A 26,814-nucleotide genomic window follows, 5' to 3' on the forward strand; every position below is an offset into this window, starting at 1 on the left:
GTTAGGGCTTATCCACTAATTGGCCGGGAGTCGACGAGTCTTAGGACGAGATTCCGCCTTCGCCAGGATATGAAGATGCCGTTATTATTTTGAGCTCCCCGCTATGCGAAGTCTTTGCCTCGTAGTACACCTAAGCTCCGTAAGATGGCGCGTTGTTAAAAAAAATCATTCCAACATTTAAATTCAGTGAATTGAATTAATATGGCTTATAAAAATAAAAGACACAAGTTTCTAAAAAGTATTTTATTAGTGAGTATAAGCGTGTAGGTACGCGGCAGCTGACTAGCGGGTTACGAACATCCTGTATCACGCGCCTGCCTCCCCCCTGTAACTCTTGCCAATAGCTTTACATTATATTTCATAATTATCTGGCTATTTAATAAGTTACACACTAAGAAGGTAAGGCCACCACAATCATTCAAGTAAAACCATGATTTGTTAAAATTAAAACATCTAGATACTATTTATTTCAAAATAATAATAACTTTTAATACTATAATTCACTAGTTTCTGTATGTAGGGTTGTGCGGTTAGCCTCCTGCCTATATCATATTAACTACGACTATATTAAACCCAGTAATTAATATTATTTACATATTTGTTCATAATAAAACCATTGACTAGAAACCGTGTCTAGAATAAATAACAAAAAAATATAGATTTTTACAAAGGAACTCGGTTTGTCTACTCGTAGACTCGGCGTGTCTACTACACTCCTCGTGTCTACTGGACACTAGACTGCTGCAACTACTGGAATGTTGGAGTTCCGTCTTTGGTAACTTTGAATCTAAACAATAAAATTAAATTCACAACACAAGAGAGAGCCACACATCTTCAACAAAGATGTTGCCAGAACAAAATAAAGTAAATATAAACAAATTTCAACACAAATATGAAAATATGAATATTAGTAAATACGCGGTACAAACAACAATTTCCCTAATATCACGTGCACATCGCGCTCAGCAACAAATAAACTTGTACAAAAGCATAACGACAAATAAAATTGTAATTAAAATAAAACAAATCGCTACATTGTGAATTAAGTCTACATGATGACTTTGGGGATCTAAACAAATTTATCAAAATAGTTGCGATATTTGATTTTGATTATTTTATATACCTCAAGCTTCACGGTGATACTACCGCTGTGTATGCTACTAAATAATATATATTTTTGGACAGAACATAATAAATAATAAAGGTACATAATTTAATTATACAAGCAACAGTGCGGCGACGCACTACTGAGATCAATTATCGCGCTATTTCATGAAACCACTACGAGGCAGCGCCTACCAAGTATTCATTAACTATATACACAATACGATATCTTTGCAATATTTGTAAAAATATTACTTTGGAATTGTAAAGCTAAGATAAAAAGATAGTTTTACAATAAGTGATTTGAAATTTCTATCTAATTTCATAAGTAACAGCTTTGCGTGGAGATGTCATGACAAGCGACATGGCGAAGCGTTTGCAGATATTGCGTACATTCAGTTTCATTATTGTATAAAAATATCGCGATACAAACAAGTAGGTACGACTAATATTAGTTCAATATTACCACCACTCACTGTCGGAGCTTGCAAATCGATAGTCCTCTTTCCAACGTTGACCAATTGTAAAATATACATAAAATTGGCGAGGTTTACAATTTTCGAATTCATTTTTACAGAACTTACACTTTGATCTCACTAAAACCAGCACAGGTTTTTACTCACTGAGCTTCTACATAAGATATTGAAGATACAAATATGTACATCACATCATTTATATCGAATCAAAGACGACAATTTCATTTAAAATAGTATTAATCAAACAGCCATAGCAAAATGTTACGATATTTCACAAATTTTGCCATTTGTATCTTCAAGATCTTAGTTAAACGAAGTATCAAATTGGCAAGTACAATAGGACGTATAGTTCTCTCCCTGCCACTGCCCCCCCCTTGCCCGCTCTCCCCGCGTCTCACCCCCCGCACCCCCTCGTCTCACCCCCGCCCCCGCCCGCACCCCCGCACTCCAGCACGACCAACCACTCCACAGAAAAATATAATAGGAAACGGTATAACAATATATGAATTCATCTGCGACTATATTATACTCTGTTTATTTACTCGTTGTACCTATATGTTGAGAGCTGTACTTAGGTTTTAGTTCATTCAAGTGGGTCTATTGCACGGCATTATTTTAACCAGACTGCGAGAGAAAGATATACCTTCGTATTTTAAACGCAGAATCTGACTGAGTACTTTTTACTGCGATTCGCGCATAAGCACACATATTACGCCTAAAAGACACTATATTTTCTCTTCCGTTGCCGTACAGTCAAATATTTAGCCTATATAACCTCTAATAACTGATTTGAACGAACTAAACCATGTATTGCATCATGTTGGTTGGTAGTCAGTGACTGTGCTCCCTGGTACACAGCGTGTGCTGGCGGTCGCGGCGGGGCGAGCGCGGGGCGGGCGGCGGGGCGGGGGCGGGGGCGGGCCAGCCCTACCGCCCGCCCGCCGTGCCTAGGCGGTGGTGCGCGGTGGAGGGGCGCGCGGGGCGCGGGGCGGGGCGCCGCACCCCCGACTTGCGCACCTCGATGTCCGGCTCCTTCTTCAGCTTCGGCTCGGGCATCTGGAATTTTTAGGAAGAGATGTTTTAGGAAATAAGAATAGAAATAGTGGGTGAGTCAATTTGAGGTTTTCTGAGAGCGCTGGGCAGTAAGTGAATAGACCCAGACCAGCTGTTCCCGCGAGCTTCACTTCGCCTTAAAAAGTTTTCCCGTGGATACCGGGATAAAAAGTAGCATTTGTGTTTATCCAGGGTGTCAGCTAACTCCTTACCAAATTTCATTGAAATCGGTTCTGCCGTTTCGACGTGAAGAGGTAACAAACATACACACACGCACATACTCACAAACTTTCGCATTTATAATATTAGTAGGATGGTAGGTGGGCCCCGCTTCTCACTTCCTCCTTCCTTCACATTCATGCTACCTTGGTACTTTGGAAACTAAATATCTTCTTATGGCCAAACTCCTTCATCGCTCTCCTCTCCTGGTACATTCCTTCAGAAACAACAGTACAGTCTACGTCGCACGCTCCTTCACATTCCTACTATCCTGGTAACTCACCTGCTTCACATGTACGACGGGCGGCGGCGGCGGCACGTACACCCTGGTGGTGGACGGCAGGGGGATGGGACGCAGGTCCAGCAGGTCCTCGCAGCGCTGCCGCGGCAGGCGCTCCGCCAGCGCCGCCTCGCACAGCGGCCGCCGCCGCCCCGCCGCCGCCACCGGGCGGGATGTGAGGGGCTCTACGCCGCTGGAAGGGAATGAGGTCATAAATAAAAGTTGTTTACAAGAGATACTGGAGTCAGGTTTATACAGATTGCTAGAAGGATGGCTTATTATGTGATCATGTGTAAAACTACTCGATCATCATTTTGCAATGCAATACGTAACCGCTAACTTTTCCATACGTTGCCGAACGAAAAATATCTATAATAAAGTACGCGCTTGTAAGTTTCCAGCGCTTCCATGTTTCCAGTTTTCTTTACGGCCATACCTACCTACTTCCGTTTGTTTTGTGATAGCTCTTGTTGGGGGTATAGGTATGTTGCTAAAATTCTTGATCCAACTTCTCAATCCCATGGTCTCCTGGTACTTGTAGTCACTCTCCTGTCCAGCGCTATCCCATGAGCCGCACCTACGTGGTACTTCCAAGCGGGCATACTCCAAAGCGACGGTGGGGTTCGCAAATCAACAACAATGGCGGCCAGTGCAACCAACGATGCAAATTTTTATCCAACGATGCGTTTGGAAAAGCCGACAACTTCAACTGCGGCTGTACTGGTGGCGCCCTCTACCATGCGTTAGTACCTTAGACATATCTCTTGTTAGTACAGTAAGGTGCAGATAATATAATATAACAGGATCAGTACTCAGTGTTTCAAAATAGGGTGTGTAAATAAATATATTAATGTGTTTGTGTTTGTATTTAGCCTAACCTAGTATTAAGATTCATTGTTACTAACACTTACTATGGACTATGTGGTCTGAAAATAAATATTTATTATTTATTATTTACCTGACCCCCCTCAGAAGCATTGTTAGTATGAGAGGGGGGTCAGGTTTCTTTGCACCTAACCGTACTAGGGCGGTACCGGTGGCGCCCCCTGCCTGTACCTCAGCCCCACACTCCCACACGTCAGCTTGGTCTAGCTGTGCTCCTGTCCCTACCTGTGCTCCTGGCGCTCCCACGTGTCCGTGTCGTGGTTCCAGGCGTGGCGCAGCACGTGCTGGCGCCCGGCGCGCGGCACGAAGCTGTCCGCCAGCAGCAGCCGCCGCCGCAGCGCGCCCACCAGCGCCGCCTGTGACGTCATACCGTTCAATTACATTACGTGTTTTATATGTACATCCCTCTTTATACCTTGTTTCACGGGGAAAGACATCTGACAGAACCCTTATGACATTCGAATAAGGGTAGTTTTTGTTTGTATCAGATGACTTGCCCCGTGAAATGGAATATAGGTAGATAGAAAAGAAAGAAAGAAAAATCATTTATTTTCCAAAAAAAAACACAATATCGTCACATGTCGTCATAAAATATATCCCTCTTTAGGTAGATACGAGTAGAAAAGAAAGAAATAAAAAACATTTATTTGCCAAAAAAAAACATGCAATAAAATTAAATGGATCGAATAAAAAAGATTGCAAATTGGAACAATCTCAGCTTCTGCTGTAAGTTGTGGCCGACTTTACAGCGCTGGTTTTCAGATACTTAGCAAGTAGTACTTATATTACATATTATAAGGTAGTCATTTAAGTTAATTCAAGGATAGAGATTAACCCCCTTATTCATAAAAAAGTTAGTGGACGCTATAATTGAACTGCACACTTTCTGACAGAGAACAATTTGTTCTTTGATCGAGAGTGACAAAACAGTGCAATAGCTAAAGCGTCCAGTATTTTTTTATGAATAAGGAGGATAGTGATGTCGATTCTGAAGGCAGAAATTTTAATTTTAACGCTGTCAAACTAAAAAAATTGCTAGCTCAAAATGACATTTACGGAAACAGTCATAGAGTCGAATTTTAAACAAAGAATTTAAGGTTTTGACAGCTCTAAATTTAGAATTTTTACCTTCAGAATCGATACCAGTGTTGAATGTATCTCTCCCACTAGCGACCACGCACCTGAGCCGCCTCCTGCTCGCGGCGCTCCGCGTCGTGCGCCTCGCGCTGCTCCACCATCTCCTCGCGCAGGGACAGGTACTTCGACAGGCAGCGCTTCAGCCTGCAGGCACATAATAAACATGTAGTTAATGAAGGTTTAGATAGAAGATTTTCTAGACGTACTAGGCCTTTAGACCACGGCGGCAAATTCCAATCTTACCAGCTGCTGTATGAAGGTTTTCAGATTAATTAAGCTTTATAACAAGCAAAACTACCATCTTAAACTATTATATCATAATAATTATGTAGGCAAAATACTTTTGTGTAAACTCATGTGCATTTGGATTTTAAAAAAATACCGACATATGATTGTTGTACGCATTTTTTTAATATATTTTAAAAGTACATTCGTATAATCTGTTGATAGTAAGTTGTAATGAAGGTTTAGATAGGCAGTTTAGACCATGGGGATATGCACAAAGGTTCTACTCGAGAGAGCCAGGTGCAGGTACATACTCCCCCACAGAGAATAGAATAGAATAGATAGATTAGCAACTGAATGGGTGTGTATAATGATTGCAATAGATGAATGAATAGATTTTCTTCTTTACTCTTAAAAAACTAAATTAGAAAATAACAAAATCTGTTTTTTTCTCTTTAGATTTAAAGTACACGGTGAGTAGTTACTTAACCCTTTAAGCTTAGCTAACTATGAAGGTGAAAAATAAGTGACCGTGGCTTACTGAGGCCACCCCGCGTCTAATGGAAAAACGCATATTGCTCCGGCTCGATCATACTGTCTCGCATACCAATCTTCCTCCGCAGCCATACTACCCTGGTACTTTAAAACCGCCTCTTTTGAAACTGCGATCTACGACGCATGCTCCTTCATATCTATTCTATCCTGGTACAGTAAGGGCCAAAAACACCTGACTCCTCTCAGAAGCATTGTTACTATGGTAGGGGGGTCAGGTTTAACTGCACCTGACCGTACTACTACCTACCTCTGTGTCTTGTGGTCCACCTCCTGCTGCAGGCTGGTGAAGGTGCTGGTGACACTGGCCGTGGTCTCCTCCTCGAGGTCTATCTTCTGCTGCATCTCCACTTCTCTCTTCTTCCTCTCAGCGATCTCGCTGTGTCGCTGTTCGAGGATCAGCTGGGACTCGTTCAAGTTGTTTAGGAGCTCCTGGGGAAATAGACACGAATGATGTTACATGCTATGCTACCCTGGTACTTTTAAGCTCTATTGCGTTTCTTGTTATCTACATCACCATGTAATTACGACCGTGAGAGGTAGGCATTGTGGCATTGATGCTCACACTTTGACGGCAGACTACCTACTGTGTTAATTATTTCGTGCCTCTGTGGTCTAGTGGTAGAAGCTTCGCTTCATGACCCAGGGGTCCCGGGTTCGATTCCCGGGTGGGACCATCAATTTGTGTTTCTAAATTGTGGTTCTAAGTTTGGTTAGGACATAGAAGGCTGATCACCTGATGTCCGAAACAGTGAAACGATCCATGCTGTCGGATGGGCATGTAAAGCAGTCGGTCCTGCGCCTAGCTCTCTCCAGTCGTGTCGGTCAATCCGTCCCATTGGGCTATGAGAGTGATGGAACAGAGAGTGCCCCTGTGTACTGCGCACACACTTGGGCACTATAATCTACTCCTGCGTAGATGGCTGATCTCAATTGAGATTGGCCGCCGTAGTCGAAATTCGGCTAGGAGGACATTTTTATTATTAATTATTTCGTGAATGTTATTCTTCACATTTCACATACATAAGGGTTAACGGCGTAGATTACTGACAGGTCCACCGATTCATAATACCTCATGAAGGATCGAATCAGAAATGAGTTACAGAAGTTATGTAACCGAAATAGGCCTTAAAATCTGCATCCTGGAGTGTCAACTAATCTTGTTAATTCTCGACTGGGCCAGCTGGTTCTCGCTCTCTATGCGCCCCTGGTACCTTCCCGCCGCCGCCCTGCACGAGGCTTGCCTCCAGGGCCCGGATCTGCTGCTCCAGCTCCTCGGCCTGCCGCTTCTCCTGCTCCACGAGCGACTCCGCCAGCTGGTTCTCGCTCTCTATGCGCCCCTGGTACTCTGTGTGTGAGACGCACCTTCCCGCCGCCGCCCTGCACGAGGCGCGCCTCCAGGGCCCGGATCTGCTGCTCCAGCTCCTCGGCCTGCCGCTTCTCCTGCTCCACGAGCGACTCCGCCAGCTGGTTCTCGCTCTCTATGCTCTCCTGGTCATCCGGCTCTTCTGTGGATGGGAGAAAACCTTTTACCAAAGTATTCGTTGTGTAATTTATTGATATTTCTGAGCTTTGAATGAAAGCCTATAGGTATCACCCATTTTTCTTGCTCAGTATGCTGTCACGTTGCCTGGCTCTAGATTTTCGCTCCCTCAACATCATCTCAACACTGGACATATCTTCCAATTCTTAATTTTCGAGATAATAATATAATATAATAGTGTGCCATAGTCGATTGGCCAAAAATTTCCCCCCTGGTACTACAACTACACTACTGACCGCTCTCGGGCTCCGGCTGTGTCTTCTTGGTGGCCCTCCTCGGCTTCCGCTCCGCCCCGCGCCGCTCCGCTCCTCTCCGCTCTGCCAGCATGGCCCGCAGGCGCTCGATCTCCGCTTGGTACTCGCGCAGCTTCGCGTCCGCCGGGTCCTCGTTGCGCACCGGCTTGTTCTTGATCGCTGCGGGTGAGAGGAGAATGTTAGAGTTAATAAAGTTAGGCGATGAAAACGTGGCAAATGGCAAGTGGACCAGAGCGGCACAGGATCGGAAGAATTTGCATACAAATAAGGAGGCCTATACCCAACAGTGGGCGATAGAAGGCTGATGATGATGATGATGATGATGATGAACTGGCAATGCATCATGTTTCATGTTGCGAGAGTTCTGAATAGTCAGGATTCGTAGTTGTGTTTTGTGGATTCGCGGGGCTCTGCCTCATTTCCAGCGGGCGATGTTCGCGATGCTCCTGCTGTTAGATACACAGCAGTGTTGCAGTAACAGCGGCGGCGCGTACCCTTGGCAGAGCTGTGGCAGCTCAGTCGGGTAAACGCTCGCTCCTCACGCAAGAGATGCCGGTTCGAATCCCGGCGCTGACATGTACCAATGAGTTCTTTGAATTTAAGTACAATGTATACGATCGCTCTTACGGTGAAGGAAAACATCGTGAGGAAACCTGTATATCTAGATTATACCATATCCGAGCGTGGTGGGAAATGGTCCAAGCTTGGGAAGGCAGTTTAGACCTTGGGGATATGCACAAAGGTTCCATTCGTGAGAACCAGGTGCAGGTACTGAAACCCCCACAGCGATGGCTGTGATAAGTAGTTAGCTCGCTCATCCTAACTATCCTTAACTAATATTATAAATGCGAAAGTAACTGTGTCTGTCTGTCTGTTACTCTTTCACGCCAAAACTACTGAACGGATTTGAATGAAATTTGGTATACATATTGTCTAGACCCTGGGAAAGAACATAGGCTACTTTTTATCCCGGAATTCCCACGGGAAAACTATTTAGGGTGAAGCGAAGCGCGCGGGAACATATTATTATAATTTAAGTCTTTTTGAAAATCTTTTTTGCCATCTGGCTCAGGAGTTTCTTGCCTCCGTTCTTCTCCTAAGGGTGAATTCGTCCAAACATCACGTTACACGAGAATAACTATACCGGAATTAAAATTATACGCGAGTAAATATCTAGGATAAGTACATTTGCATTGTACCAAGTTATACCATGATTAAATTGAATGAACGAGGAACGAAACTGTAATGCAACTAAAATAAAAATAGTTGCGTTTCAAAGCATGCAATAGAAATGACATGCCAACTTAGTTTGAATGGATTATAAAAGTATGAAATTGTTTATGTTTTAATATTTTATTCGCTGTTGTTATTCTGAGACTTTGCCTTTTAACGTACTTTTGTTTATGTTTTGACAGATGTGTTTATATGTCATTATGACGGTTTTCTAATCAGCTGATGTGCTGCCGCCATTACAAAATTACTCTCGGATAAGCTCGTTACACGGTCAATTTTGGCGGTATAACATTTTATTCTTGGGATAAGCTAGTTATCTTGGTTTCAGGTTTGGTAGAATGCAAAATCTGCTTACTCGCGAGTAACTGGTACTTTACTCGTGAGTAAAAAGTTACTCGACGTTGGTCGAATCCGCCCTAAGACAGAAAGAGCCCCCCCCCCCTTATCCGAACGGAGAGTAGTTTGTAAAAATTGACGTTCATCAGATGAATAAAAACCTTTGACTTTGAGAATAGAACAGGTGCGTACCCTTGGCGCGGTGTGCGTACCGCAGCGTGGTGACGGTCTCGTCGTAGTTGTACTGCGCCGGCCCGATGTTCGCGATCATGATGGTCTTGCTGTTGCCCCCGAGAGAATCCTGCAGGATGCGCGTCAGCTTCGAGTCTCTGAGGAGACAAAACAATTACATTTACTAGAGTGCACTGATTGATGATTAAAGAGAGATAGGAGAGGGAGGGATGCGGTTGAAATTCAAGGGCATTGATTGAAGTACGGTGGCCTGCGCCTAAAAGTATACAGGCGGAGTTTTTAAAATAGCGATCCCTGATGATGAAGGGACCAGCTACATCTGTTATAAATCTGGGGACGTGTTGTGTGTGATCTGTGTAGCAGTGGTGTTTATGTGGATGTGCTTGAGCAGCATGCGAGCTTGAGATCGCTATTTTAAAAACTCCGCCTGTATACTTTTAGGCGCAGGCCACCGTACGTTTTCAACATTATCGCTTGACACGACGTTCCTTAAAGAGCTGCACTCCTGGTACCCACCCGTACGGCACATGATGGTTTTTCTACGCCTGCACAAACACGTCGTTCCTTAAAGAGCTGCGCTCCTGGTACAACACCCACCTGTAGGGCACATGCGGGCTGTTCTCTGCGAGCGCGGAGATGACGTTCCCGAGCGAGCTGAGCGCCTGGTTGATGCGGCTGGCCTCGCGCAGCCGGTCGGCCGAGGCGTTGGTCTTGCGCTGCCGTTCGCTGCCTGCCAGGTCCACCAGGTTTAACTTGCCCACGCTGGAAGGTAATAGAAGGGTTGGTTTTTAGTTTATAAATGTCGGTAGACATCTCACACGCGGCTATGCAACCCTAAACCCTAAGTAGTGAGGACGCAGTGAATGTTTGAAAATATAAAAGGTGGTTAGGTAATATGGGCAGATATAATTAAATAGGTAAGGTGGGAGTGGTGGCGTAGCGAATAAGTTTTCGGCTCTCATTCGTGAGGCCGTGGGTTCGAATCCTGCCATCTAACGAGTTCATTGTACATACCTACTCAGACTAGACGTTACAGAAAGCCACTATCCTATAGGACTTCTATGCAGTCCTTAGAGAACAGACCGGATGTTTTCATTCAGTCCACTTTAGTGCACCTACAGTTGGGTCATAGGGCCCTCAGCGGAAGCACCCGTCGGCTGATCCTGCCGCCCTGGTCGTTGAACTGACTCACTTCATTCAGTCAGTGGCTATGGAGTGTGCAACCCAAGTAACATTTTTGGTTTTAAAAAGGTTTTGAAAAGGTTCTAGAACCTTTGTATGGAAATCAACTCGTGAGACTTAGAAGGCTCGATAACCTTATATTAACCTCCTGAGTGCAAAAAGGGCCCACGTTTTAGAACCTTTCTGAGAGCTACAGCAAAACCTATAGCTCAAACACAGAACCTTTTGAACAACTTACACAGAACCTAAATAAAACCTTCACAACCTTAATTTAACGTTAACATAACCTTGGAAGACAGCTTTTAAGTTCTAAATTAGTCCTGGATGTAACTCTACTACAACTTGAAACATATTTGATGGATATTTGTAATGCCTTCCCAGGACTCTCGGGTCTTAAAATGTTTCTGTGTAAGATTTTATAATAATTATAATAAATGGCGCCATTACCTGACACTTTCCAAGACTCAAAATGGCTAACTTGTAAATGTTGTATTAATAGAAAATATAGTAAGTAGTTAGGCTGAAGTCAGGAAATATGAAAACCTTGTGCGACTAGCACTTTATTGTGATACTTTCGGATAATAGTTCTGTATAAGTGACGGGCCTTTTGTAAATGATAAATTTGAAGATATTTTAATTAAAAAAAATAGATAAAATTTTATGTTTGGTATAAATTTATATAAGAAATAAAAGTACTGTCTATATAAAAAAAACATATATTTGGAATAGTATAGGAAACGCTACTGAATTTTCCCTTATTAATTAAAATGTATCTTTTTGGTAAGTTTTTTTTTTTATTTCAGTGAAAAAATATGGCGGCCGTTAGGAAATTACTAAAAAGCATTAAACATATTTTGAGGATGCCTCTAAAGCTTTAAAATATTCTTGTAGGACTTAAATCATGCCTTTAGCTCATAGCCAGTGCTTAATGCTTTTGGTTTTCACCAAGTAGTCCTAATTTGTTTGCCTAGACAACTCTTATCAACCTAAAGGTTTAAGATAGGTTTTAAAAAATACTTATAAGTAATTTAAATATTCCATAACTTTATGGTTGTATCAAGGTTAAAAATTTAACCTTAAGCTCTCACTTTAGCATTAATGCTAGCTTTTCTAGAAGTAAATCAGGAGTCTACGAAAACTATATGATCCTAGAACTATATGCTCCTGAAATACATGTTAAAATAACGTTAATATAAACTCTTATCAGCAGCTACAAGGTTGTATTAATAAACAATTAGTTTTAGGACTTAGTAATCATTCTCAAGTACTCAATATGACCAGATAGCAAAGCATTAACCTTTTCACAACCCTTATAAAACCTAAAGGCATTTCTTACAACCTAAGCTCGAATGAAATGTTACTTGGGAACTCATGACATTGCTTCCGATACAGATATTAACTGTACTTAGATGTGAGATGTGATCTATTGTTGACATAGATAATCGATAGCGCCATGATCAAAGTCAAAGTCAAATATTTTTATTCATCGTAAAAATATAAAATTTTCTGATGAACGTCAATTTTTACAAACTACTCTCCGTTCGGATAAGGGGGGGATCATTTGTTTTCAATCATCTAAATTTTATCAAAAACGCAACAATCCTAAAGTAGTTTTGACTCTTAAACCTACCTTGGGTGGGTGGGGCCTATGTTTTCCTCATTAGATATAATCTGTATAAGAGCACTGATGACTTGCATCAACAACTAACTAATTTGGCATTCATCGCACCATACCAGTAACATACACCCACTGGCCCATTCTCATTACTAGTCAATCATTTCATTACTCACGCGGCCCACGGCGTGCGTGTACGCATGTCGACGCGTCTGTTCATTCATTACTTGATTGTACACATATCGAGACGTTGATGGTACTAACTCATAAATAGTAGCAAATGTATTCAGTAGCTCCGTTATCACAAGTTAGAGAACTTTGTACTTGCATATCAACAAACTAATTACGGAAAGATCTATGTAGGTAGAGTGTAGGGCTGCATTTCTTTGTGCGTCTTTCAAATTCAAATATTCTTTATTTCTTTAACAAACTTATAACTAGTTACATACAAGGTTGGAACCACCTAGTAAGCATAAAAATACTTGTGACAGGTGGTCCCGCTCTTTTCATAGCATATAGTGGCTGTTTTCTAATTAGGACGTTAAGTAAGTACAAACATTATTTTTAAATTAAGTAGGTATACAAATTAGTTATATTTAAAGTAATGTGGTTAGTGTGTGTGTGTGTATATATATATGTGTGTGTGTGTGTGTGTGTGTATATGTGTGTGGGTGAGTGTATATATGTGTGTGTGGGTGTGTGTGTGTGTATGTGTATATGTGTGGGTGTGTATGTGTGTGTGTGTGTATGTTTGCTGCTACATACCATTTAATAATTTATTTATGCTGTAAATAAATAATTACATAAATATATAATCTACGATGAATATTTTAGGAGTTTCTCTACGTCACCGTAATCAAGTTTATCTAGCCATTCTGTAACAGTCCTTTTACAATCGCGAATAATCATAGGGTATATGCTAAGAGCTTTGTTTACCTGTTTGTATACGTGAGCTGCTTGCTTGTCGTATTGATTACTTGCAAATGCCGTTTTTTTAAAAATTAAGTAAGTAATATTTAGACGAACCACCCCATACTGGTATACAATACATTAGGATAGGTTGGGCTAGTGCAATATATATTTTAGTCAAAAGTGCGGGTGACGCTACATGTCTTAGAATTTTAAAAATCCATATCAACTTTCGAATCCTGCCTGTTACAAGATCTATTTGTAAGTGCCACGTCAAGCGTTGATCTATAATAACTCCCAGATATCTAATAGAGTGCACTTTGTCTAGAGTGGGGCAGTTGCAGAAGTTAATACAGTCGTGTATTTTTAGGTTGAAAGTATTGTCTGGCTGTGAGTTATTATATATCGAAAAACATACGTACTTAGTTTTCTCTGCATTAAGTGTAAGGAGGTTGTTTTTAAGCCACTTAGAAACGATAACTAATCCGGATTCACTTACTCTTTTAGCATGTTCCCATGAGTCTCCCGAAAAAACCAGTGCAGTATCATCAGCATATGCAAAAATGTTTCCGTTAGCCAAGTTTAATTCACACAAATTATTTATGTAAATTAAAAATAAAGTCGGTCCTAAGACACTCCCCTGCGGAACACCGTAACTAACACTTGTTACATTGCTGATGAACTGCCCAATTTTGACGCTTTGTTTCCGGTCCGTAAGATAGTCTTTAAATAAATCCAAAGGTGTTCCTCTAATGCCGATTTTTTCTAGTTTTTGAATAAGAATGGGTACGGATACGGTATCAAAAGCCTTTTTTAGGTCTAAAAAGACAGCGAGGCACTTTTTACCACGGTCAAGTTGGTCAACAACTACAGAACTTAACGCGGCCACAGCATCTTCTGTCGATTTTCCATTTCTGAAACCGAATTGGGAGTCTGATAACATCTTGAATTTGTCTAGGTATTTCATAAGCCGTGTGTTTATTAGTTTTTCCAAAATTTTTGAGATAGCGGGTAGCACTGAAATTGGTCTGTAATTGCTGACCTCCTTGTCGTTCCCACTCTTAAATACTGGCGTAATGATGGCTTGTTTTAGAGAGGAGGGGAACACACCTTTACAAAAACACAAGTTTGTCAAATGACAAATTATCGGTAAGACTTCACTTTTAGCAAATTTAAGAAAATGTGTAGCAACATTATCCCACCCAGGAGCACTGTTAGAGTTAAGACTCATAAGGAGATTTCCCACTTCTGTAAGGGAGGTGTCAAGTAGAACAAAGGATGATGTCTGTGAGTAGAAAGTGTCCGAACTACCTTCATCTATATGAGCACCAGCCAAACACTTTTCCGCTGTACAAGTCTTTGAATATATCGTTGCCATTGGATAAGGGACTTACGAGTATTTACAATAAACTATGACACCACTACTCAAACGAAGACAACATAATGCCTGTACCAGTGCCATCAATACTTATTATCCAAATTATTATAATTCCATCTGGCAAATTTCAAAAGCCTTCTAATTTCTTCAGGCTCTCACATACAATCGTATTTACCAATCTGCTATCACCATGCGACACTACAATCAACAATGAACAAGATATTACACCGGTTGCCCCTATACATATTGCATGCGTATCGCACATCACACGCACGCTACCTTCTACGGAGGAAGTGTTTGTGTAACGCAAGCATCATTACTGCGTGTCTGTGTGTCTGTAGATGTACTGCCAGCCAGACGTGCAAACACAGACGGAACGACCCATTAACTGATCCAATGCACTTCGGGTCACAACTGGATTGAATCAATATTTACTTCATTTGCTACAGTAGGCAGAGTCTACAGACATAAAATATATAGAGGTACATAGTACCTACAAATATGGAGAATGCATGAACTAAATCAACATTAAATTCAGTAAAAGAGGATAAACTCGGAAGTACACAGTCCTGATAGCAACAACAGATTCAGACGCGGAGACCCTCCCAAGTAGCAAAAATATGTGCAATAAAGGTAACGGCCACGTTCCTGTTTTGCTATCATGTGCTGTAAAGGTCCCGTAATTAGTCGAATTATGGTCGCGGCAGCGCTGTCTCGACGCGAAAAGGGCACAAATTATACAGCAATTCAGTGCTAAGACAGTCGAGTAATTGTGACCAAGAAGCTTAAATAGTAGGTTAAAAGTCGAGTAAAAGTAAACTGCACCCAATTTAGGGCTGTCATAGCAATTTTGTTGCAGCTTCTACACTAAGGGTGCAGTTACAGCGATGTGGTGCTCATTAATCGACAAATAAATAGAATTATAGCTGCCGAGTTGCTACAACTCTTCATTTTTGTGCGATAAATGCAACAAAATTACTTTCTCCCTACTATTTAGCTATATTTTAGCCACGCTGTTGCAGAAAAATATAAGGAACTAAAACTGTGGATTGTGTCTTCTCTATCATTTGAAAGAGATAGATATAACCGATTCCAAAAGCATATTATCTTTATTATTTACTAAATGAGTTATTTCGAGTGCAATTTCTTTGGTTGCATTTTACACATTCGTATACGAAAAATCTTAAACGCATTTAACTTTATCGATAAAGTAATATGAATTCCTTAACATATGTTTAAGGGCTATGTTAAATCTTTCTGAAAAAATAGTAAATTTGATCAAAATTTATTAAATAATTTATAAAAATAAAATCATAGCCATCTTTGTTCGTATATTGCTATTACAGCACTGTTAATAGATTTTTGATAGAATAATAGTTACAATGTTGCACTTATAGCATAGCAAGCAGCCATTATGAAATAAATTTAGGGTTCCTCAATGTAAAACCCTTAACTTGACTAACCCGAGTTGGGATTAATCTCATTCGATGTCTATTATTAAATGTAATTTAATTACCGTTTGGTTCATATTTGCTTCATATAATACTTAATGATAATGAAATGAACTACTAATGTTCCCATAAGTCGGTTATATATCGCAAAGTTCCGTTCCCGTGGTAATATCGGAAAAAAAGTATCCTATGTGATATGTCCCAGATAAAAATCTCGGGGTAGATCATCTTCATCGAACGCGAGCGCAACTACCTAAATGACACTGTAGTTTCGAAACTCGAATCAACCTAAAAGCCATGCCGCACAATGTTATCGTGCTGGCTTATTACACCTTCCTAAATCAGTCGTCTTTCTTATTTGCCTTTAAAAATAAAAATATATTACGATAAAAAACTTTATTTTCTTTACACGATAAAAAAATATTATATTGATTTTCAGAATAGAATATTATAGCAAACATAGGTCATTAAAATGGTGAATTGATTTAACAATTAAGAGTGATTTATTGATTGCAAAGCAAGCATGCATACTAATTAAATAAAGCAGAATAAAATTGTGCAGACATTCGATTTCTTCAGTTGTTTTCTGTGGAGCAACGGAAGTCGGAACCACTTGACGTTTCGGCCATCGCACTTGACGAATTTTGAGACAAATACTTTGTTTGACCTTTAGTTTTCATTTCTTCTATAAACGTAACCAAAATGCTATTACTGAATTATTTATCGAATTAATGTGCCACAATAGCATTTCAAATAGAATATTGAGCTATTACAGTTATTTGAGAGCTTTTATTCGAAATGTCGATTAATGAAGCTATAAGAGTTACAATGATGAGTAATAGTTCTATAATAGCAACCTGAACAATCAATAAGCGAATTAATAACTCCTATAGCTCTTTTTCAGCACTAATGTGTGCGTTAATAAAAATAAAATAGCTTTTATAGAAATGTCGAATAAACGGGCTATATAGGTCGAATATTGGTCGAGTAGATGCGTATTCCACATTGTTACTGCGCAATTTAGATAAAAATGCTTATTAATAGCTGGACCACTTTTATAGCACAATCTAGTAAAATTTCAGCCATTAATCGATATTTATTCGATTTTAAGTTCTATAAATGGGCCCTTATTCGACCATTTTGCTTGTTGGGCTATTATGTAAATGTGACAGGCACGCGACTACAACTTGTCAACTGGCAAAAAACAAAACCACAAAATTTTACAAGTTTAGTGCTTTTTTACTGTGCTTCATTCATTGCCTGACTGAATTGGGTTACGATCAAATATATAACGAATTTGATCCAATTATGAAAGGCAAATGCAATACGTTTGTTCTTCACAAACATTACAAAACAACCGAATAATACAGGTAAGTAGTAAGTCATAAAATATAGGCCTAATATAGGTGGAACAGCAGCACAAACATAAATAATCGGAAGTAGCACTTCATTATGTCATTGGTTATCGAGTGTTTGCTTCGCCACGGTCATAGTGGCCCACGCACCGCACGGGGCAGTGCGCTATACACTCTACTACTTGGTGATAGAGCCATTATTAGTGTGGCTAGATCTAGGTAGATGACATAGGAAGCTGCAGAATTGACCGCCAAAATCGCAGGTGTGAAGTTAAAGACAAACGTGTATTTCGATGGTTGATTACTGGCCTATCAAAAACATTAATAGCACATAACAGAGACAAACTGCCCCAAACGGCAAACTAAAAGGGAAAACGTTTGGATTGTTTTTGAATGTTTTCAGTATTCAGGCACACAGTCGTCTGTTATCGGTGTAGTCCCTGAAAAGCGCTCCAAATGAGGGAAAAAAAAAATATTAATAAGGTTTATTTTGTACTACAAAATGGTGGCATAAAAAATATCAGACTGCACTACATTTACTATACGGCACGGCTACCAAAAGTATGTACGTCATTATGTACTATGGTATGGTAGTCTCTGTACATTGTACCTATCTATCTGAATTTATGTATACCGTCCTTCAAGCAGGAACCTACACATTCATTTAGCGACGCAATCCGCGCCCTACTTCCCAACAGGCTGCGTCCTATTCAACGTTCAAGAGCTAGGAATCATGAGATAACTTGAAAGTTTCAGTAACTACGCGTATATTATTTCTTATTAATGCTCTTCTAAAATATGTATACTCTATTTCAACCTTGAAGTCGAAAATTACAAGTGTGGAATTGTAAATTTTTATACTTAGGCAGGTTGTAAGTTTTTTATTGATCAATTAGTACACAAAAGCAACGAAGGTTACAGTTAAAAAAGCAATCATAATCATACTTGTCATGACTCACGAGCCAGCGACTGAGTTTACTGTAGAAACACCCAAATATACTCACTAGAACCATTGTTACAAACATTACAAACGTACAAAAAATAACTCTATTTTGAGCAAATTGTTTTAAATAATTGTAAGTGGCGTAGAAGCAAATTATCATAATTTAGTGGATCATGATAACAATATCGATATATTATTAGATACACTATTTAAGTGATTACCGACCGATATGCCGATGCAGTATTATTATCAATTTAAGTGACTATAGCGGTTTATTCATTGATGTTAATAATAGCATATATATGTTCCTTTTCCCAAAATTAATACAAATGGTAGCATATAAATTTAATTTGAGCTAATAGCGAGAAATACCCTATATCTAAATAAGTAATGCAAAAGTATGCAAAGCATTCCTGTAAATGCAAAGGCCTGAAAACACAAACTCAGTTATGATAATAATATGAAATGCAGCCTGGAACCTACCGATATCCCCTCAGTTACCCTCCGACTGATGTTCATGTTAATTTCTGGAAAACACGAGGGGAGGTCTTAACAACAACTGAAACTTCGGGAAATTAGTGGTAGTTCCCCCACGATTGGTTCCAATTCACGGCAGTTATAGCGATTGTTTAATACTTATAGAAAGGGCCTGTAGTTATCTGCTACGATAGCGTATTCATATCATTTTACATACTTATATAGAAAAAAGTTTATTTCAGCGAAATGAAAACAAGTAAACAGAAAAACAGAGACTACTAGACAACATACGAGAACGTTCCGACGAATTAAAGAAAATAAAATGAGATTGGTAACCCGAAGTAATCATAACAATAAGATCGTTATAAAACACAAGTGCCGAATGCTGGTGCTGAAGGCTGCTGAAACCGTGGAGCCTTCACGCCTCGCCGCCCGAGACCAGTGCCATTGTGTAATACCTTTATTATACTACGTGCTATTCTACTGCTGTAAACAAACATTGTAGACGGTACTTTGTTACATTCTAGTAGTAAATTTATGTACATAAGAGGCCATAAACAGTTCATTTTACGAATACCAACTTTTTTATTCAACTTTCCTATTATTCTACCAAACATAGCAAACCGTCAATGCAGCAACAAGATTTCTGAAGAATCTGCTCAGCATCAGAGTTCTCCGTAGCGATGCTTCCTACAATCTCCTCGTCGTGGACATCAGACAATGCCGGTAACTCGGAGAATGTAAACAAACGTTCCTACATGGATCGATCGTTACGGCGATAGCGCATAAAAAACGATTTAGATATAAACACGTGTATTTATAGAGTAAGTACATAAATGTATGCGCACGCTCCGCGCTTCCCGTGTTCCATATTCAAACTGTTAACGTTCCATTAAGGTGCCAGCTGGCCGCCGACGACAAGAGGTTGCAGTAGACGTAGTACGTGTCGCAAGTCGCAACCTCACTACATTAATTTCTATATATTTTATGGACGTCTCTTCGAGCGTGATGTTGCAAGTGCCAAATTAGTCCCTTAGAAACTGATAGAAACCACTAGTGACGATGCGACACAAAGCCTGCTGCTGCAACTTTATGCCGTTGGCGGCCAATTTATTGGTCATTCATGTTTAATTGTTGTTGCGTTGCCTAGTTCCACAGTGGACGCGAAGGAAGTGGAATGCAATATACCTTGATTTACTAACTTTTTTGGCAATTCCGACCTTTTCAGAGCAAATTTCGGTAGCAATAATGTCAAGTACGTCGGAGTCAGTCACGCTGTCTGCCACCGGCCCGCAGCTGACATTACTACCACTTTTTACAAGTTATTTAATACAACATTCAAACTATTATGTAATTACAAGAGTTATTAATAAAATTTTGAATGTATACTGTGAAAAGATATTTAGTACTTACTTAAATAATGAAATGTTTATTGACAACGTTTTTCTTTTACAAATCCTGTTAAATTAAAATGTGAACTCTAGTAAAATAAGGATAGGAACGTACCTTTCCCAAAACTCTTCATTGTAGCCACAGTCCATTGAGTCTACAGTTTTACATAAAATCTGCACAAAGATTCCGTATACAACCTCGCGTAAAGGTCGCCACGCAATGAGTGTATGACTGTATGTATGAATCCCACAGGATCATCGCGTCATCACCAGATTGATCTCAAGTGACGCCCACAGGTGTGAGTGTCACTCCTCTTAGCCCGGCCTAGATCCAGGCCCAGCCGAGTCTAGCTCATGAATTGTTTATGATGAATTGCATCATAAACAAGATCCAGAGTTGTTTGGTTTACATTTCTATGTTTATTTCTCTATGTCCAGATTGTCCAACAGTATATCTGGATCTTGACGTTACTACTTTCTTATAAACACGTACGCAGGTTTTTTTTAAACTATTAGGTCAATATAACATTAGACTTGATAAATTATTGAGTTCAACATTGCCTTCCGAAACATCTGTAGACGGATAAATGACCAATGAATATAAAATTATAAACGCTGAAACAAATAAACCCACTTAGCCGCAATTCAGAGTATGAGCGATGTCTGGAGTGCGGTCTGATTGCCGAGGTGACCTCAATACCGCAATGAGAAGGCGGGGGCTTACCTTAGTACCTATTTTTTTACTTAGTTATAAATATTACAAAAAAAAAAACCGGCCAAGTGCGAGTCGGGCTCGCGCACAAAGGGTTCCGTAGCAGCAAATATAATAAACTTTAAATCAACCTATCTCAAAAACTATAAGGCCCACTTGCGTGGATCACAGGGTTAAAAATATAAACTCAGAGGTAACTAACTCAGGGTTAACTTAGTAAAATTTTAACCCGGACTTTTGATTGCGCTAATGGAAAATAACCCTGAGTTAGCTAACCTGACATTTCTTTTTGCACTCTGTGAATCTATGTCCCGTTCCAGCCTGAAAGGGACCAAGTTTCTATTGCCGTAAAAAAACATTGTCTTCTATCTCGTTTTCACCTCACGTCTTTGGATAAAACTATCCCTCTCTATTTCCATTTTCGCAATCTGTCAGTAATTTGTATTTTGTTTACAAAGTGTCATATTTGTGATTTCCTTGTAGATATACATTACGAAAATTATAAAAAATTGAAAAGAAACGGCGGTAGCTCAGTCGGGTAAACGCTCGCTTCTCACACAAAAGATGCGTGTTTGGATCCTAGCGCAGACATACCAATGAGTTCTTTGGAATTTAAGTACAATGTGTGGCAACTTACTACCACACATTCTACTTACCACAAAACGTTCAAGAACCTTATCATAAGCAGCTCTCTTCAATCTAACCGTACCAGCAAGCAATACTCAACCAATAACAACAGCAAGTATTGATTTTATTGAACACATCGCGGTTGCAAGTTGTGCTTTAGATAACAGCAAAGATAGCCCTGTAAAGAGCTGTTTCTGGAAACAAAGAGGGAGTTCCGAAAATAATTGTTCAGCAAGCTCAAGCAAGCAGTAGCAGCGACCACCGCCGTCACCGCGGCAGCTCGGACAGGAGAGCCTCCGACAGCGCAGAAAAGGAACGAGTCCCCGTGCATTCCCAACGCCACGAGTATTTAAGTTAGCACCGCGCGTATAAGTAGGCTTATTTTCCGTAAATAAATTATTATTCTGTCCACTCTGAGTATTATTTTCTACCAACTACTCTACACAATATCTCCAAAAATGTATACCATAGCTCTTACGGTGAAAAAAACATCGTGATCTAAATGTGTACCCTAAAGTGCATTGTACTCTTTCAAAAGCGGCGATACGGCTCGCGACCTATCACGTGAGTACAAAAATGTACAGCGAAAAGTGGGTGAGTCACCTCTGAGTAACTACATTACAGTCATAGTCGTGAGCATATATGTATGTAACTACCCCATCGTGCTCTTAATTTCACAAGTGGGACCATTTGCTACTTTGTTAGATAGTGGAAAAATATAAGAATGATGAGTTAATCATCATAATCAAACATTTCAAGAATATTGATAAAAACCTTTTCTTTTGACGTAAGCCGGGTTAGCGTCTTAACCCTCCAATATTGGGGGGTTAAATATTTAAGAGTTTATCCCAAGGTTAGCGCTCATATTTCAGCGATGCAAGACAAATTAATAATCTAACCCTCCTTATGTCAAATATCTCCGAGTTAATTCGCTAACCCAGGTCTGCGCAAGTGGGGCTAAGAGATACTTTGATCAAACCAAAAATCGTTGAAAGAGTTAATTAGCATGCATCACCTCTATTTTTTTTAGAATTTTATACCCCGTAGTTATAAAAATAGAGGGGGGGGGACATACTTTTTACGACTTTGAGAGCTGATATCTCAAAAACCGTTCACTTTAAGAAAAATGTTTTTTAGAAAACTTTATATCATTTTAAAAGACCTTTCCATTGATACCCCACACGGGTATGTACATCGAAAAAAAAAATTTCATCCCTCAGTTACATGTATGGGGGGCCCCACCCCCAATTCTTTTTTTTACTATTTAGTGTCATATTTTTGTAGCGGTTCATACAACACATATTCCCATCAAATTTCATCACTGTAGTACTTATAGTTTCCGAGTAAATCGGCTGTGACAGACGGACAGACGGACATGACGAAACTATAAGGGTTCCGTTTTTGCCATTTTGGCTACGGAACCCTAAAAACTGCCACTCTTGGGAAGAAGTGGTCATTAAGACCACTTGCACCGGTTTCCTACTAATATAGGCACTACCAATGTATTGCATTTGCCATAAACATCAGCTACCATATTAAAATAATAACATTGAGCTTCTTTAGTATAATTTACGTTTGACTACTCAACTAGTATGATGTTAATTCGCGGCGGCGTGGGCGGGCCCTTGGTAAATTGACTTATTTGTTTCCATAGAAACTTGGAGTAGACGCTTGTAAATTACGATGTTTTGATAACTTCGCGGGAGCTGCTACAAGGTGATATTATAACGATCCGTCTTTGCTTTTAGGTACAAGGCTTAAAAGTTAAAATTTATAAGACTTGTATTTGGAAGTTTTGTTAAAATGTTTATCTTACGCCAAGAAAAACTATGAATAAGTATAAATGATTGACTTACGAGTATACGGATTCAGTAATACTGTTCGTTGATATAAGAGCTAACTAACGATTTCTGGGACAGCGATATCGGGAGGTTTCCCGCTCGCTGAACCGTCTGAGTCACACGAGTCTACAACATACATGATACATGACTGTGATCGATCCACCGCGGGCAATTATCTGGGTCCCCCAACGAATTAAACCTTACCGAATATGAAGGCGTAAACTTGAGTGCGATAATTTGATGGATTTATAATGACTGGCATTGTGAGTTGGTAATTTTATGAGCCCAAATGTAAAAGGTATTCTCCGAATGTCTTCAGCCATGCCCAACAAACATTTTACCCTCAGTTACAGCTATTTTTATAACTTTAACCTGTATAACTGTGTTATAATTATCTCAGTTCTAACATAAAGCGATAAAGATGAGTTAACAAATGAAATTAGTGTTAACAGCAGGTTTAAGTGTTAAAATGGTATTAGACAAAGCAATTATAATTAAGATGTTATAGGTTTAAACTGTTTCTAGAACCTAAATCTATACAAGAGTGCTCACTGACACCTGTTAACACTTATGGTTGTTAAGTGGTTTCCTTTAATACTCATATAAATCTTTAGGTGTCATATTGAATTTAGGCTGCAGGAATTGGTTACAAAAGAGATTTTGTCAAGAGTGCAGTAAGACAAGATTCAGTGTTGGAAAACTCAACAATGCAGTTTTAATCTTTAAGGTTAACTTAACTTACGCTTATTGCGTTAGGCAAGTAAAAGTAACGGTGTTAAGCAAGACTGTGCGGATCGACTAAGACTGCATAATACCCTTGGCTAAGGTGTGTTCTATTTCAAAAAGTGTAATAGATGACTTAGGTGAGTCTATATGTCTTAAATGTAAGTTCGCCATTTGCATTGGCGACCTAACCTATAAATTGCTGGGATAAACAATATTTTGCTTTAAAATACTTACTTATTTATGTAAATTTTGTCATTCCAGTCATGCCAATCGATTTATGAAACTAATGGACATACAGCAAGGATACAAAAAAATACAAAATTGAGTCGTCTATTTTATATTTACTTATGTTTCATTTGAAATCCTTATAAATTCGGAGCGCATTAAAAATGAGGTGGGAAGTATGGTATACATTACAGTAAAATTACAATGGCATATTATTTTCAATTCACAAAACATGTTAAGGGTCGGCAATAGGGAATCGAGGGTTGGCATTGTCATAGAATTATATAGTAAATGATGCTCTACAGCCTTGAAAAAAATCACACAGGTAGCCGAAGAGTCTAGCTAGGTGCTGAATCATTCGAATTTAAGTAAATGCTTATGGATAACTGTAAATTAATTTCGAAAAACCAGTAAATCACACTCCCGTATTGTAACAACTGTGTCGTAATTATCAAGAATTTTCATATGATTCTTATCAAATTATAAAGATAAATGCTTGGACTAGGCGCTAAATACCTTGTTTTTAAATAAACACACACCTATTTTGTGTAAATTAATAACAAACCTCTCTCGGCAGTACAGTCACCAACCAAGGTGGGACGGACGAAGACGTCGCAGCCAGAATAAATAAGGCGAAAGCTGCCTTCGCACAACTAAGACCGGTGTGGGACTCCAACGTGCTCAAGCGTCGCGTGAAAATCTCCCTTTTCAACTCCGTCGTCAAATCGGTTCTGCTGTTCGGTTGTGAAACGTGGAGAGTGACTAAGGGATTGATGAACAAACTACAAGTGTTCGTCAACAAATCCCTGAGGTCGATCCTCCGCATCTTCTGGCCGAACACAATCCGGAACGTTGACCTGTGGAACGTGTGTAAGCAGACCTCCATCGAACAAGAAATCGCATTGCGAAAATGGAGATGGATTGGCCACACAATCAGAAAAGGAGCCGAGAGCAAAGCGAGCATTGCCTTCGAATGGAAACCGCCTGGCGGCCACCGCAGACGCGGTCGCCCCGTGCACACATGGCGGCGCACAGTGGACGGCGAGCTGCGAGCGCAAGGCCTGAGCTGGACGGAAGCCAGAGCGGTTGCTGAGGACAGAACGGCGTGGCGCACGCTTGTGAAGGCCCTCTGTACCACTGGGGTACCATAGGACAGCAACAACAACAATAACAAACTTAGGCAATTTTTTTCCCTCAAATCTTCATACAAATATCTATGGCGGCTTTCTGTGTTATAAAATCATAAACACAAGCGACGTTTGACTCAGTCGGCCGGTGGCCTCCAAAGAAGGGTCACGTCGGTTTAGGCAGCACTGACAGCTTGCGATCTTTTCGTGTACAGATACAAAATCACTGCACATTGGTTGTCATTGTACTTTTTCAACTTTTATGACACCAACATAATTTGATTTGAAATTGAGGAAGCATAATTCTTACACTATATTCAATACATTAAATTAAATTAGATAGTGGGCAATGTTCTCGCGTGACATTACAGTCTCGTAAAGGTCCGATGAGGAGCAGGAATATAGCGAATTGATCTAAGTGATGACAATACGTAGGAACATTAGGTTAGGATTCATCAAAAACACAGTCTCATGGTACTGGTTGAGGAATGGTCTCTGAGGATCTGATGAGGGCAGTAACAAGGTGGTGACTGAATTTTATTTCTGGGTTTTCTAAATTCATTCGTAACGTAAAATTGATAATGACGGAATTTCTTCTATAGACCATGTAGTTACTAAAAAAACCAACGATAGATGGCGTAATTTGCAGAAGTACCTATCTAGTCACCCTGTCACGGGGTGTCTTCGGTTGGTAACTCAGAAAAAATACTATATGTTATTGCATCAATAATAAAAAAATCAAGAAAATATTCAAAGTTTCCATCCTCGCACACAAATCACAAACTCATGCCCTGTTCTAGGAGCAGGGTCTACCCTAGTGCATTTTCATGACCACTTTTCGGTTCTACCTTTTTTGGCCCAAGATTTATTTGCCTAATCTCGTATTGCATAGTAACGTTTGGTCAAAGTCTCGTTTCGCCGAAAATCGTATGGCATAAATCTCGATTAGTAAAAAGTTATTTCGCATTATCTTGTTTAGCCTAATAATGGTATGGCCAAATCTTGAATAGCCTAATAATAGGTTTATACAAAGTAATAATATTTGTTTGGCTTTAACTTTGACGGAGCGTCTGTCTATAGCGCAAACTGGTGCCTTGTATTGTTTCCGCTGTTTGGAAAACGCTCCGCTGCGCTTCGCTGCGCTCCGCTTTGGTTTTGATGAACATGTGCACCTAACACGCTCCTCCTCGCTTTGCTCGTCGTCGCACCTATCTTTAGGTTTCGATCTCATGGGGTTTGTAATAATTATTGTATGTGTATTATAAATGTATGTTGTATTGCTCGTTAACTTTCGATTTTTTAATCATTCAATATCGTGATTTTCGGGATGTATGAGAAAAAATACCACAATTTGTACATTTACTAC

At 39.9% G+C, this 26,814-nt stretch overlaps 1 protein-coding gene across 3 annotated transcripts in view; it reads right to left on the reverse strand.

Moving 5' to 3' along the window:
- Positions 1 to 228: 228 nt before the first annotated feature.
- Positions 229 to 26,814, reverse strand: part of LOC105391660 (kinesin-like protein Klp68D) — a 44,968-nt gene continuing 18,382 nt past the window's right edge. For all 3 annotated transcript variants that reach the window (XM_048625454.1, XM_048625453.1, XM_048625455.1), the window contains 9 exons: positions 10,087 to 10,251; positions 9,490 to 9,626; positions 7,711 to 7,887; positions 7,297 to 7,439; positions 6,182 to 6,363; positions 5,199 to 5,298; positions 4,243 to 4,373; positions 3,136 to 3,325; positions 229 to 2,636 (listed from right to left, as the gene is read on the reverse strand). In XM_048625454.1, coding sequence (XP_048481411.1) covers positions 2,508 to 2,636; positions 3,136 to 3,325; positions 4,243 to 4,373; positions 5,199 to 5,298; positions 6,182 to 6,363; positions 7,297 to 7,439; positions 7,711 to 7,887; positions 9,490 to 9,626; positions 10,087 to 10,251 — 1,354 coding nt within the window. In that variant the 3' untranslated portion in view covers positions 229 to 2,507. The remainder of the gene's footprint in view (positions 2,637 to 3,135; positions 3,326 to 4,242; positions 4,374 to 5,198; positions 5,299 to 6,181; positions 6,364 to 7,296; positions 7,440 to 7,710; positions 7,888 to 9,489; positions 9,627 to 10,086; positions 10,252 to 26,814) is intronic.

Source organism: Plutella xylostella, chromosome 14 (assembly GCF_932276165.1).
Source record: "Plutella xylostella chromosome 14, ilPluXylo3.1, whole genome shotgun sequence".
In the NCBI taxonomy this organism is placed as follows: Eukaryota; Metazoa; Arthropoda; class Insecta; order Lepidoptera; family Plutellidae; genus Plutella; species Plutella xylostella.